The 15,934-nt window shown below is 36.4% G+C and overlaps 1 protein-coding gene across 1 annotated transcript; it reads right to left on the bottom strand.

Annotated features, from left to right (window-relative positions):
* Positions 1-1,184: 1,184 nt before the first annotated feature.
* On the bottom strand, positions 1,185-13,172 carry LOC311289513 (uncharacterized protein). Its single transcript, XM_084407586.1, has 3 exons — positions 13,110-13,172; positions 12,421-12,543; positions 1,185-2,815 (listed from the first exon to the last, which is right to left on the bottom strand). The coding sequence occupies exons 2-3, from the start codon at positions 12,533-12,535 to the stop codon at positions 1,278-1,280; spliced, it is 1,653 nt and encodes a 550-aa protein (XP_084263712.1). The 5' UTR covers positions 12,536-12,543; positions 13,110-13,172; the 3' UTR covers positions 1,185-1,277.
* Positions 13,173-15,934: the final 2,762 nt, after the last annotated feature.

Consider the following 15,934-nt stretch of genomic DNA (forward strand, 5'->3'; position numbering starts at 1 on the left):
GACAAAATAACGCCAACATTTTCACAGCATAATCACAGCAAATAACAAGGTCACATGAGATACAGCCATCTTCTAACTGTATACATACTGGGAACTATATTCTCAGAAGGTGAGGCACTGCTACTTGGGCGGAGTGATTTGCTCACAGCACCTGAGAAGCCCCGTGGTGAGGAGCAGAGAGTTCGCTCAGAGTTGGAGTAAATCACTCCGCAGAAGTAGCAGTGCTTCGCCTTCTGAGAATATTGTTCCAAAAAGTCGTCGTGTTCCCTAAGGTCTCATTTGTTAATGCATTAACTAACATGAACTAACATAGAGCAAAAGCCTTTGTTTTGGTTAGTTAATAAAATATCTGTGTTCATGTTAGTTCATGCACAGTGCATTAACTAATGTTAACAGATACAACTTTGGATCTTAAAAATGTCTTAGAAAATGTTGTGCTTAACATTAACTAGGATTAATAAATGCTGTAGAAGTATTGTTCATTAATTGTTGGTTCAAAATGAAACCTTATTATAAAGTGTTACCATTTTTTAATAAAGAAAGTTGGCAATAAGAAGTTAAAGAATCGTACACTGGTTCAAACTAGGCTACTGTATAGTATATGTTTGATTTATGTTTAAGTGTTTGGGACATGGCTTTTAATGGCGAGCCTTTTGTTTTTGTATTCAGGCTATCAAAGTATATCACAATTTGAATTTAGGTATCGGCCAAAATGTTCATATCGGTGCATCCCTAACATATACATATACATATACACACACATATATATATATATATATACATACACATACATACATACATACATACATGTATATATAAATATATATATATATATACATATATATTAGGGCTGTCAAAAGATTAATCGCATCCAAAATAAAAGTTTGTGTTTACATAATATATGTGTGTGTACTGTGTATAATTATTTTGTATATATCAATACACGCACATGCATGTATATATTTAAGAAATATTTGCATACATATACTGTATATATTTATATATAATTTATTATATAAATATAATTTTTTTATATATAAATTATAAATTTTTCTTAAATATATACAAGCATGTGTGTGTATTGATATATACAAATAATTATACACAGTACACACACATATATTATGTAAACACAAACTTTTTATTTTGGATGCGATTAATCTTTTGACAGCCCTAATATATATATATATATATATATATATAAACATACAAATATATATACATACAAATATATATTTACACACACATTTGAGCAGAAAATCCATTTTGGGCCACATTCATCTGCTGCGTGAATGTAGCTTTGATTTCACACAGACAGATAATTTCTGGTGCAATTGTAAATTGCTGAGCCATTTAAAACGCTTTCCACAAAAAGAACAATTATAGGGTCTCACTTCTGCGTGACTTTTCATGTGTATCTGTAAGTGTGATGGCAAAAGAAATGTCTTTTTACACTGGTCACAATTAAATCGCCTTCCTCCAGAGTGAATGAGCAGGTTATTTCTTGAATTGCTCCTTTTCATAAACCTCTTGTCACACTCAGATCTTTGTAATTTCTTTCTATAATGAGTTTGCAAATGACATTTCAGGTAATTTCTTAAATTGCTCCTTTTCATAATCCTCTTGTCACACTCAGATCTTCGTAATTTCTTTCTAGAATGAGTTTGCAAATGTAATTTCAGGTCTCTATGATATTTGAAAGTACTCTCACACCAAAGACACTTGTAAGGCCTCTCTCCAGTATGAACCCTTGAGTGAATGTCAAGGTTTCCTTTAACTGTGAAACTCTTTCCACACTGAAGACAGGTATAAGGCTTCTCTCCAGTGTGAATTCTTGTGTGAATCTCAAGGTTTGCATTTTTTTTAAAAGTCTTTCCACAGTGATGGCACATGAAAGGCTTCTCTCCGATGTGAATTTCTACATGATTCTTAAGGTGATTCTTGTCTGTGAAACTTCTACCACACTGATGACATATTAAACAGTTATCTTTTGAGTGAATCTTCATGTGGTAATTAAGGGTTATTGTAAATCTGAAACTCTTTCCACACTGACCACATACAAACGGCTTCTCTCCAGTGTGAATTGACATGTGCTTATTAAGGGTTCCTTTATGAGTAAAACTCTTTTCACAATGAGGGCATTTGTAAGGCTTCTCTCCAGTGTGAATTCTTGTGTGGCAGTTAAGGCTTGCTTTTTGAGAAAAACTTTTTCCACACTGTTGACAGGTGTAAGGGCTCTCTCCAGTGTGAACTCTCATATGGACTTTTAGGTTTCCTTTTCGAATAAATTTTTTCCCACACTGTTGGCATATGTAAGGGTTCTCTCCAGTGTGAATTCTCATGTGATCTTTAAGGCTTCCTTTTTGAGTGAAACTCTTTCCACATTGTTGGCAGGTGAATGGGGTCACTTTAAAGTGAATTCTCATATGGACTTTCAGGTTTCCTTTTTGAGTGAAACTTTTTCCACATTGTTGGCAGGTGAAAGGGCTCTCTTTAGTGTGAACTCTCATGTGGGATTTAAGACTACCTTTTTGAGCAAAACTCTTTCCACATTGCTGGCAAGTAAATGGCTTCTCTCCTGTGTGAATTCTCATGTGAACTTGAAGGTTTTTATGTTTTATGAAACTCTTTCCACAATGTTCACAGGTGATATAACTTCCAGTTTCTGTATTTTGAGCTCTTTTTCGTGACAAAGTCTTTTCATTCTGTGAGCAACACAAGGATTTTTCTCCAGGTATTAAATCATGTTTTGCATACAGATCTTTGACTTCCTTTTTAGTGTCCTCTTGACTCTCCTCTTTTAGTGCCATCAGATCTAAGAAAAAAAGAACCCCAGTTTAATGGCACAAAGCGACACAATTTAAAACATTTAGACATGTAAAGCATAAAAAACAAACAAACATGTACACTAGATCCTATATACATTCGCTATTCACTAATGCAGGGGACACACTTAACGACTAGTTGAAACATTCTAAGACTAAACTGAACACACTTACAGACTGTTTCCAACTGTAGCAGATTTTAAACACAGACTGAACGTAACTGCTTCTGACTCGGCTTGTTTGGGCAAGATCAACCTTAAGTATCAAATTACATTCATAATCGGCCTTACAGTCGTTAAGTGTGTCCCCGGCTTTAGCTAACTCTTCTCAATATTGTTAATTCTTAGCTTTATGACATGTCCCAAATACTTTCAAGCTGGCAATTATCAAACCCCTCTTACCAAAAAGAAAATCATTTGATTTAAAAGAACTAGTCAGGTATAGTTTAATCTCCATGGGGATGGGGGATTTGAGTAAACTTTTCTTTCCATTTATTGCACTTTAAGTACTCCAAGACAAAAGCAAAAACTACTTGCCTAACTAATAGTTCAAGTGACGACTCAGTAAAAATAAGAACAAATACACTAATTACAAGCATAGATAAATACAATATAACAAGTTACAAATAAAGTAAGATCTAACTGTAATATTCATTTCAGGTACAGAAATGTAATAATTAAACGTAAAATAACACTATGTTCACTGTATAAATTCATTATGGATTAATCTTTGTTAGAGCTGTGTTTTGTTGTTTAGTTAACATTAATGACATACAGACAACACCAGGTATTTATAGGTTGCTGTCACTTTAAGACCTAATACACCTATCCAAAGACAACTCAACTGGCTGGGTTTACGAGAATACTTGCTGAGACGGGTATTTTGACAATTTTGTGTGTCCATCCAAATGCAAGGAGACACGAAAGAGGGATAAATTCGGAGTTTGTGCGCTATCTGAAAAGCAGCTCTCTCTGTGTGCGCGGCTGTGTGCACTGTCTGACCATTACCACTTTGTGTAAATGAAAAGATGTCTCATTACAACAAAGTATGGAGTGCCACATGGCTCTGTATTAGGTCCTCTGCTTTTCTCCTTGTACATGTTTCCCATGGGGGACATTATCATTAGTTTTCATTGTAATGACAATGATATTTATATTTTGTCTCAACCCAAAGTTAGCAGAGTGTTTTAATGCTATTAAAGATGTAATACTTGTCAGAGCCAATAGCCTTGTGGGCAGTGCTCCGACATGTAGCGGGGTTGCACTTTGGGCGATCCATGACGGGATCAGGAAAGGTGCATGATCGATTGCTCCTGTCTGCCTTGCTGCTGCTGTTGAGTTGGTTTGCGTCTGTAAGCTTCATATATATTTCTGTTTTGAATCATTATTTACAATCATTCCTTGCTGTTTATACTGCTAAATATAACTTACTCAACACCACACATTAACCTGACATTGCTAGCTTCAATCTAAATCGTTATTGCTAGCACAACACGGTAGTAATTCGCTAGCCTGTTAGCGTGCCATCCATGCGCAGTTTATTTATTTATTTATTTTTCTCTTGCGCACTCACGCCTTTTACAAGTTCATCAAACAACAGTTGGAAATCACTAAAATTAACGTTAAAGAGGTGTGTAAACTCGCAAGTACGATTGTAAGTACAGGCACTGTAATTTGCTCTGGCCCCCTTCCTGTTTGCCAGAGTGATGAAATATTTAGTAGACTGTCCTCACTGTCCTGCAAGTGGTGTCCACAAAATAATATAGAATTCATAGACAATTAGAAAAGTTTTTGGGGCAGACCTGACCTGTTTGAAAAGAGATGGTATTCATCCCTCCTGGGATGGTGCTGCTCTTCTCTCTGGTAATATTGCACATAGTCTTATAGCTCAAATATGACTTGGGGCTCAGGTCAGGAAGCAGACAGACTGGCTAAACCGATCATCTACCAGCTGTCTCGCGTCACTGAGGTCAGAAAAATCCCATCACATTTAGGCCGCGTTTACACGATGGGAAAATGTGTTTTGGCCTGTCATTTACACGAAACCGCCGTTTTTATCCCAGAGAACGATTATTTCTAAAAACTCCGGCCAAAGTGGAGATTTCTGAAAACGCCGGTTATGTGTTGCCATGTCAACTGGGAGAAACGGGGTTTTAGGTTCTCAAACGTCACATTATGCGCCAGAAAATGCTTACGTCATGTGAGCGCCCTATGTTTAGAGTTTGTTTGGCTACTATTTGATCATGGATGCTGTTAAGGTGATACTCATTTTTACTTTTGTGCAAACGTTTTTGGCCTGTTTGCATTTGCTTCGCTGTCTGTCCACACAAACGAATCTCGCGCCATGTCTGTTGTTTTGAAAGGAACTGGAAGTCGCTAGTGCTATTCGTTGTTGTCGATTTTGAGGATTCTGATTGGCTTGCATGGCTTTATCCTTCTCCCTACACTGTCGCCCATAGGTTTGGCATAATTATGATGTTGCTCGATGGCGTATTTATGCGGGTTGATGTAAACAACAACTTTTTTGAAAACGATGTTGTGTGCACGATGTTATTTTTGAAAACAGAGGGAGAGAAATATTCGTTTCTCTAAATACCCGGCTATGTGTAAATGTGGCCAGAGACCTTTTCACCTAGATATCATCATATAGAGATATGTCTGTTCCCCGAATTAGGAAATACAAAAAACTTCCAAACCCATCTAAGGGTAAAAATAAGTCTTAATTTAAAAACAAATACAATACAAATGAGCAAATGATAAAGCTTGGGTTGCTGAATATTCGATCTCTTACTTCAAAAGCACTTACTGTTAATGATATGATTACAGACAGTAATCTAGATGTGCCACCCCCCAAGATTACGGTTATAAACATGAACCTCATCTGAAAGGCAAAGGGGGAGGTGTTGCTGTAATATAGTTATATTTTCAGAATTACTAAGAAGTCTAGTTTCAAATATAATTATATTGAAGTGTTGGTGCTTAACAGACTTTATTAAAGAATTTGCTGACTTTCTATCAGAGTTAGTACTGGCTGCAGATAAAGTCCTAATTGTTGGTGATTTTAATATACATGTAGATAACGATAAAGATGCATTGGGATTGGCATTTAAAGACATTCTTAAATCTACTGGAGTTAGACAACACGTGTCAGGACCTACTCATTGTCGTACTCATACTCTAGATCTAATATTATCACATGCAATGTTGATGCCGTTGAAATTCTGCAGAAGAGAGATGACATCTCAGATCATTATCTAGTCTCGTGTAAACTTCACTTAGCCAAGGCTGCAAAGTTACAAATATGTTAGACCTATCCCTTCTGCCACTAAAGATTACTTTATTAATGATCTTCCTGATCAGTTTCATCATCTCAGCATCCCAGATAGCTTAGAAGAACTCGATATTGCGACAGAAACTTTTAACTCTCTCTTTTCCAGCACTTTAGACACATTTGCTCCTTTGCGAGAAAATAGTCCAACGCCATGGTACAACGAGCACACTCCGGCCCTTAAGAGAGCACACCACTCCCAAGCCACACCCCCGTCCCACGAACCCACTATTTGTCCAATTACCCACTATAGTAGGCAAATGTCCCATTGACCCCCCCCCCCCACCACTCACAAGCCACGCCCCCGTCCCACGAACCCACTATTTGTCCAATTACCCACTATAGTGGGCAAATGTCCCGTTGACCCCCCATGACCACTCCCAAGCCACGCTCCCGTCCACGAAGCGGAGATGTGGGGTCCAACAGAGAAGGGTGCACTTCGGAACCAACGGGCCCAGGGAGCAGTTAGCAGCCTGAGTGCCAACTCGTTGCGAAATTCCGTTTCCGAGATATAGCGGCGATGGCTGAGTAGTACCGGCGGTGGTTCGCCAAAAAAATGTGAATGTGAATTTGTATGTGAATGCTGTTTTACATTAATATTATGACACACAAAGCTTTGTTTACAAAAGAAATAATAGGTTAACAATTAAATGTTATATCGCAGCCATGGAAAAGTTTGAATTCATGACGAATGAGAGAGTTGTGCGTGAGCCCATAAATTTAAACTTTGTCGGCTTTGAATTCTGGTTTGCGATCTGGTCACCCGATTATCAGCGAATTTAAAAATATTCCATTAGTTATTCCATATAGAAAGCTTGAATTGTCTACTTTTAAACTAAACAATTCAAAACGAAAATAAACTGACTAGCATATGCTTATGTATTCCGTATGAAGTGTGCATTTCTCTATATAGGCACGTTCACTGCGAAGATGACGAGTCAGCATCGTCAACTTCATCTTTGCAGCCGACACTGACAAAAAAAAAAAAAAAAAAAACTTTATTAATAAACAATTCAAATGTCTCCTTGCTATATTTGACACATTCATAATCATTACTTTTGCCGGTTCTTTGTGACAGCTGTTATGTGCGTTATTGGCAGCGTCTCACCCATATATGAACGCGTCACCACCGCATCAGCACCAGAACATGGAGATTTTATTTTAGAGAATAATCGCACAACATATTAGATATTCTATAATTAAATCAACTAATCAAATATACTCATCCCTGCATGGAATCTCATTTCTTTTCCCATATCTTCAATTGCGTCTCACCCATTTCCGAAGGGGATTATAAACGTTTCTTCCTTTGTTCGCTTTTAATTAAGTCTATTATTTTCGTATTCTTTACTGTGGTAAAGTAGAAAAAACGCTGTAGGACAGATAGCCTACATTTTTACTTGTACGTCAAATTCTTTTTAACACAGTTTGTTTGTGCTTGTTATTAGACATATGGTAATTGGTAAGGCGTGTCAAGTTTATTTGTAAAGCGCGCTTCACACGCGCGGGTGATTTTAGTTTGGCTTTCTCTGGCAGCGTGCAAACATAGCCTAAATGTCTTGCCCTTGTGGAAGATAAAATTCGCTCTTCATACCTTTTACAAGTAGAAAACATGAAGATACAGGCTTTAGTGTGTTGTTTCTTTGTTTTTGTTTTATTTATTTCAAAACAACACCCCAACCACTGCAACACCGCCGGTAGTTGGTCCATTACCACCGCAGTGGTAAAAAACTGCCACCGTCACAGCCCTAGCTCTGGACGAGACCTATCGAACGAGACCACCCACGCCCGGGTTTGGGAGCTGAAACCGGTCAAAGCCAGACAGGAAGTGGCCGCATCTCGGCGAGGGAATTTTTAAACATTAAATAGGAGAACTAAAATGTAAATACAAGTGAATTAAAGAAATAGAAAAAATGTTCCTTTCATTTTAACATATGAAGTTGCATTCAGAAATCGGGACTTTTATTTTGGAAAAAAAATAACGGATCTTTGGAGAGAGAGGAAGTAAATATGAAAGCGGAAATGTTATTTACATAATTGATTGCATAATTAAGTGGTATAAATTAATGTTTTTCAATGTTTTCTGTTTAATAGTAGGCATTGGGTTTAATGTTACTCAAAATATTTGTTTTGTTTATGCTGTATTGCAGAGTCCTGCACGGGTTGGTGACCCGCAAATTTTGCGGAAACGGGTGTGGGTCGGGTCGGACACGGGGGAAACACGGGTCTAAACACGGGTTTAAAACAATCACGTGCAAACGTAAAAATATATGCATATTTTTAGGAACACATCTACACATCTACTATGTATTTCAAGTTGATAAAATAATTTAAAATCCACATCAGTTTATTTGTGCCCACGCCCTCCCAGGATCTATACCTACTTTCACTTTTAAAAATGCATCATAACCGCACACGCGATCTGATTGCAGTCGTTGAGATGGATGCTGAGGAGTTGAAGAAAAGAATAGCTAGTGGAGATTGTAAAGTTGTCGACAACACGTCATCAAAAATCAAGTCCAGTGTGTGGGAGAAATTTGGAGTTATCTGAAGAAAACAATATTGTGAAAGGCTTTGCTGCAAACATTTTCGTGTTGGATAGCTGCAAATGTGGAACTTCATCGCTGAGGAAGCACGCAGATAACTGGTATTTTTCAAATTTAACACTGTTAAGTAGGCCTATGTGTGGTGTGCAGGGCGTCTTTGAATCCAAAATTGTCAGATGTAGGCTAGACGAAATTGCGTGGCATATAGTGTTGCAGCCGTGTCTGTTTGATTGGTAAAATGTTATTAGGCTACTCAGTTTTGTGGTAACGTTAGCCATGTTCTTCATGGTACCGGCCTTTTGACAGCTTCGGCTGAAGTTGTCCTTGTGTTAATTGTCGTGTAATAACTTCTGTATGACCTGGCAATAAATATTTTTGTAAGTGTGTCTATAATGTGATTTTATTTCGGTTTGCGGGTCAGGTGGTCGGTTCTATTTTAAGCTGGTCGGGTCGGGTCAGGTGCGGATTTTAATTAGCGCTGCTGTCGGAAAATGGGGCAGGTGCGGTTTTAAGCACTGCGGGTACAGGCGGGTGCGGATTTACTAAATCGGAACCATGCAGGACTCTGCTGTATTGTTTACCTTAGTTGGGCATTCATTATGTCATACATTAAATTAAGTAGGATCTTCTCACATGCATTTGAAGGCAACAGTATGTGTCTGGTCATAGGCGCCGATTTGTTTTTACCCAATCTACATTGAATCAATGTTAATGTATTAACCAAAAGATCATTGAATCAATGTTGAAATTTAACATTGATTTTTCATCAGGTTTGCACCCTGAAATAATGTTATTTCAACGATGAAAAATCAATCAATATGGTCATAAAATCAATATTATTTCAACCATAATTAAATCACTTATTTAACATTGAATCAACATAGAAACAATATAAAATCAATCTTGCTTTATGTACAGCAAGATTCTATGCTAGTTTATCATGCTTGTACTGTTCTTGAATTTTTAAATGACTCCTTTCAGACAGAGACCATGTACCAGTTTTTTAATCAAAATGTCATTCAAAGTAAACTACTTCAGTTTACAAGTAAATGTATGTATGCCCCCCAAACTGAACAGGAAATATCACATTCAGAATAAAAATGGCATTTCGTGGTGACAAAGACAAAAACAGCGCAGTACTACGGTAAGAAAGAATGAAACATTACTCTGATAAATATTTCAAATTCAATTTTATTTAGCACATTTAGAACAGACCAAAATGCTTTACAGAAGAACAACATTAAACAATATAGCATGCATTAAAAAATAAAACAAGATATAACATGCATTATAAAATAAAAAAAGATATAACATGCATTATAAAATAAAACAAAAATAAGAGCAACATAGCTGAGTAACCATAAAACAAAAGAACCAGAACAGAAATCAGAACTCAGATATAAATGAATGAATAAATAAATAAACAGCTTGCTATTATTTGAATACAAAAATTATATTACCCATCGTGCCCGTCGTCTTCCATTTGCGTGCCCAAAGAACTCCCGCTTCTTTGCGCCTTTTTTTAACGGGTTAGTTCGCCCTAGAATGAAAATGAACAATTTACCCACTGTTGGTTTTACCCACGATGACATTTGGTAAAAGACAAATTGAAATTCAATATATTAATAGGGAAAATCCCGGCCGTTGGTTTGTGTTCATGTTACTAATACATTTAACATAGCAGTTAATTCCGACTCACCCAGGAAAAGCAAACAAGTTGTAAGAAATATAGATAAATAAAAGTGAGAAATGAAAGATTAGAGATTTAAGATTAACTTACCTCTAAAAATCACTCTGTCGTTGCCCGAATGCTTCGTCTGTCTGTCTGTTTCGCGCTTGAAATCTGTTATGCCGCGCTTGAACTCTGTTGACCGTTATGCAGCGCTTTGATCTGATTGGCTGTTGGCAACCAATGTTAGGATTGTCTAGGCAACCAGTGGAGAAATTTAAGCTGTCCAAAAATCAACATTGATTCAATGTTTGTCTTTTCAACGCTGAAAAACATTGAATTATCAACATTGATTCAATATTATTTTAACATTGAATTTTCAACATTGTTCCAATATTATTTTAGCATTGATTTTTCAACATTGATCCAATATTATTTAGCATTGAATTTTCAACCTCACCCAAAATGATGATTCTGATGGAATCTCAACATTTAATCAATGTCACCTTGCTATCTGGGGCTCCATGTCAAATAAAACCACTTTAATAGGGACACTCAAACATTCTTCATGTAGCAGGGTGACTGAATCCACTAATGAGGATTTCATTCACCTGTGCTTAATTTAAGCCCCGCCCCTTGTTTGATATAAGGGATGTGTGTTTGCCATATGACATGCGTCTTGGTATCGGCCTTGTGACGTCATCCATGGTTGCCGCAGGCTTGGACTATAAGCTGGCTTCCTCGTCTGCTGTGTGCTGGCTGCCTACGCCTCACAGGTATGAGTAGCCGTTTTTATATAATAAGAAGAAATTGACCGCGGCTGATTATTTACACTTTGTTTTCGGTGGCATTGATAGCATGTCATTGAGAGCATGCGTTCCTGACTGAGCTGCTGATATGGTGCGCGACTGCGAAGCGGTTTGTGCGCCGGGATTATTCTGCGGTATGTAAGATTTTAGTCTTGTGTGTTAATGATTTGCTTCTGTTTTTAACATTATCTTTCTGCTCGGCAGGCCCCCCTGCGTAACTGACGGTCTCTTGGGCTATTCATGAGAATCGAGTATCAATGCTGAACTGTGATCGCGTATAATTGCGACTGCGTCGCTGTTTTGCCTCGACGTTCATCACAATGGCAACTATTAACTGCTGCGACTTTGTTGCACGTTGCTATTGAGTACTGTGTATTCCTCTGACTGTGCGAGCTGGTTGGTTGTCTCCTCTGGCCACCGTCTATTGAATTCCATTGGTTTGAAGCATCTTGTATGTATGTATGTTTAACTGTGGGTAATGTATGGTTGTATGTTTGATTTATTTGGTTTATTTCAATGTCAACTTGTTTTTATGTGGTACTGAGTCCTAATTATGTCAGGTGGTTTAGACCTTTGAATTATTTGACTTGTTTTATTCTTTTGGATTGTATTCATGTTTTGTGTTTCTCATTTTTTGTCTTTGTTGCAGGAGCTGGAGGTTTCTGGAGGGTGAAGGCGAAGCTGCCATTTGTGTGGTGTGTTCACACCTAGTGCTGTGTCTTCTGGCATTTAACCCTTCACGTGTGTGTGGGTATTTGTAGTGGATTATTTGGGCGGGTTTGTTTTCCAATTTGGCAGCTGGCCCGGACCTCCAGATACCTCTGCTCTTGATTGTTGAGTTTCTATAAATTGAGTTTATTTAAAGTGTATGTATGTATGATAGATGCAAATTGATGGTATTCATTTATATTAATGCCAAATGTGAGTTTTTAACGTTGAAATATCTAGCTATTTATCATTCAACATTGACGAGCAAAATAAACGTTTCTATTTTTCTATATATGTCTCATGTCCTCTCACCCATCCACTCAAAACGAACCTGTGTGCCCTTAGGGCTATTTCCCTGGTTTTCCGGGGTGGCGTAGTCGATCATATATTGCCATTTCTGTTAAAAGTGTGGTAAACCTTTCTCAATTCCCTCACCCTCGTAACGCCATAGCGCTACATTCAAAAATATCATTCATTTCTGTAGAGCTGGCCATTTTAAACAAGGATCAAAGTTCTGCTTTGAGAATGAAACCAACCTGTTTGTTCCTCAGTATCTTCTTGTTTCACACTGAATGTTTCTTCAATCCTCATTTCTTCACTCTCTTCTTTAATAAACGCCATCTTAATAACAGTGTGTCTCAGTTGCTTCATCAGTTTTTCTGTGTGTTTAGACATAATGTCATGTTAAAGATGAGAATAATTAACAGAAAGAAAATAAATCCAAACTAAATCTCTGTGATCAATCAGCTCTAGTTCAGTAGTTCAGTTCACTGGTAAGAGAGTCCGAGTGAGTTATTGGCCTTAAATGGCCCCATTAAAAAAACTAAAAAGCATTACAAAGTAATAATAATAAAAATGGTTAGTAAAAGTTCTCATTACACATGTCTCGTCGTCAGAGATACATCTTTGTTTCCCAATTCAGAATTATACGCAGCATTTGTTTCAATTGACTCCTAAATTTAAAAAAGCTCTGTTTCTCTAATCTCTACTTTTTAATGAGCGATTCATGAAATAGGTAGCAGCTAGCGCACTGATAGGAGCATGTTTTGTTAGGCATGTGCGGATGCGTTTTATCTACAAAAAATAACGTTCTTTAATGATATAAGCATTATAATGTTACATTAAAAAATATATAATTAACTTTACATCTCTTGTAAAAACGATTATAAAATTGATTGAACAGTTTGTATCGATTTAATCCGTTTAAATTACTAAAAATACAAACCTTTCTTCAGAAGAATTACATCCTATGCAGTAGCGCGGCGCCTACTTATGACGTCATACTGCCGCGCCAAAATAAAAGTCCTTTTTTTTAGCGCATTGCATCCTGTGTGCATATTGCATGCCGCCTACTGTGCTGTTATAGTCAGGATTTATTTAAGATCATTTTTTAATTATCTCTTTCATACGCACATACTTACATTCATACACACGTTACTTGTTACTCTGCCCCAACTCTAAATCCACCAGAGCTCAGGAATAATCACTGATTCTTGAGATAAGGGTGCAAAACACACAAAATCTCTCTTTATGTTAAAAAAAAATAAAATAAAAAATCATCCAAAAATAAAAAATACTTAAAGACTTAGTTACCTCTAAAGGAAATCTGGATACTCGAGACATTCATTGCTATTATTTTTAAATAATTGTATTAGTATTATTTAAATACATGTTCTATACTTGGAAAATACATGTAATATTTACTTTTTTTTTTTTTTTACTTTTTTTTTACCAAAGCTTGCTCTATTTTGTAGATCATTAAAGCGTAACACTGCCTCAAAAGTCTCATCAGAAAATCAGTTTTGTGAGGTGCCTTCATGCACAAACGCTGCCTGCAAAGTCAGTGCCTGATAGGGCAGCGAGGCAGCAAGTCAGCGGCCTACGTTTTCGGATGCAGCCTTAGTCCTGGAAGTTTTATATTTCTTTATATTTTATACAAACAATGTTGAAGTCTCTGTGGTCACAGGTTTAAAGTGTCAACTTGTCATCCCAGTGTAATAGTTTCTGTAAATAGTTGTGGGATATATCTTGGCATTTATGATATGTATATTAAGGCAGCTAAAATTGAGAAAATAAACAAAATTGCACAAATGTATAACACAGTAAGCTGATGGAGTTGACAAGTGCTCACAAAACTCTTTATATAGGGATAAATTATCATTATTATTTTGCTTAGGGGGAATTATTCTAATGTTGTTTCATGATTTTATTTACATATATTTGGCCGGATTTACATGCCTTTTATACATAGCATCTTTACATCTACTGTCACCATGAAACCAAAATTGATGATTCTTTTTTTAATGGTATATAGCAGTTCATGTTATAAATAATTAATTTGAACTCATCTTTTTTTTTCTTTAACAACCTGTCACTCACATGAGATCACAGCAATAGCAAACCCTGATGTAACTGACTTCATAAAGAGCAAACATGTAAAAAAAAATAATAATCAAATGTATGTATAATTTATGTGGTTTAAAGACAGGCTACAGATCCTTTGGATTCACATTGGGAACATTTCTGTTGCTGCTACATAATAATGCTTACCATTACACTCAATCTAACAAATACTCTTCTTGTATCCTTTGACCTACTGGAGACCCTGTACCGCTAAAAGGAGAAAAACAAACTACTGGAAGGATTGTTGTATTAAATTAAATATCACTTTAAAAATGTGTTGTCTTAAATTGTTGTCTTGTCAATTACTTGTTGTAACCTTCAGTTGGTTGACCTTTGTCAACTCTATCAGTATTGAACACTGTCAGATGAAGATTTCTGTTCATTTTGAAAGAACAGAAATCTTTTCTAACAATATACATTTTCACTATCACTTTTGATCAATTAAACACATCCATGCTGAATGAAAGAATTACTGACCCCAAACTTTTGAACAGTAGTGTATATTGTCACAAAATATTTAGATTTTAAATAAATACTGTTTTTACAAACTCCACCTTTGGGTATGGTCATATCCACAGAGTTCACTTGACTTTGTAATGCTACAGCATATAGAGCGCAATACCTTTTACATGGTTGAGCAGGTTGTTTTAAAATTGTCTGTAATGTCTTTCATTAATCTTACTGAATATACTACAGTTAAATGTTTAACCTCAAATAAACGTTTTATTTTTAGGATGACTTGTCTGTGTTTGTATGACATGTCCTGTCCAGGCGTGTGATGCTAAAGGCACACGGCTCTGTGATTTTACATGTAAAATCTCCTAGATGCTCCCACCTGCATCATGAACTTTCAACATATTTTCAGTGGTTGCACAAACAACGTTATTAATTTACTGTCACCGTCCCACCGGTGGGACATCGGCTCATGTTTAATTCATATCATCACTAATCAAGAGTTCATGTTGAAGATACTATTAATTCAGGTATTATTACGTGATTATTCATGTACTGTTATTGAAAAGTGTTACCAACTTATCTACTTTTGTATGACACAGCCGCTGTCTATTATGCTTAATGCTAATGTTTCAGCTGTGCGGCAATATATTGATATGACTGAGTGCTTTGATTTTTTTTATAAGCCTGGATTTATGTTTCAATGGTTTTTCAAAAGATTTCTCAAAGACAACTTTAATAACCTTGTTTGCCTTAACCTTGAAGTTTCGATATCTTCTCCATTTATGCACATATTGGCCCAAAATTACTTTATTATCTTAAAGCATTTTGTAAATGACATACTACATGCTCATATATTTTCAAAATTGTCAATATATAAATTGGTTGTGAAGAAAACAATGCAGTGCAAAAACAATGCAAAACACATGTTCACTGAGCATATAACTTTACATTACTTTGCCAACTGAAATGCCTGGTGAACAAGCAAGCTAGCTTGCAAATTATGTAGCGTTAGGATAACGTTATTAATGTTAAATGTTTTCCAAAGGTCAGCAGGTCTGCACCCAGTCACACAACTTTGTGCTATTCCTGTTAAGGCAGTATTTTAGAGTAAAAAAACACACACAAAACACTTACTACTGTACAATACATGGTAAATCCAGGGTACATTTTTGTAAGTGCTGATTTATAAAT

This window comes from Rutilus rutilus, assembly GCF_951802725.1.
Source record: "Rutilus rutilus genome assembly, chromosome: 4".
Classification (NCBI taxonomy): Eukaryota; Metazoa; Chordata; class Actinopteri; order Cypriniformes; family Leuciscidae; genus Rutilus; species Rutilus rutilus.

Excerpts from the sequence above, each read along its gene's own strand:
- LOC311289513 (XM_084407586.1), bottom strand. The coding sequence starts at position 12,535 with ATGAAGCAACTGAGACACACTGTTATTAAGATGGCGTTTATTAAAGAA. Across the intron at positions 2,816-12,420 it reads AGATACTGAGGAACAAACAG|ATCTGATGGCACTAAAAGAG; the intron begins GTTGGTTTCATT and ends TTTTTTTCTTAG.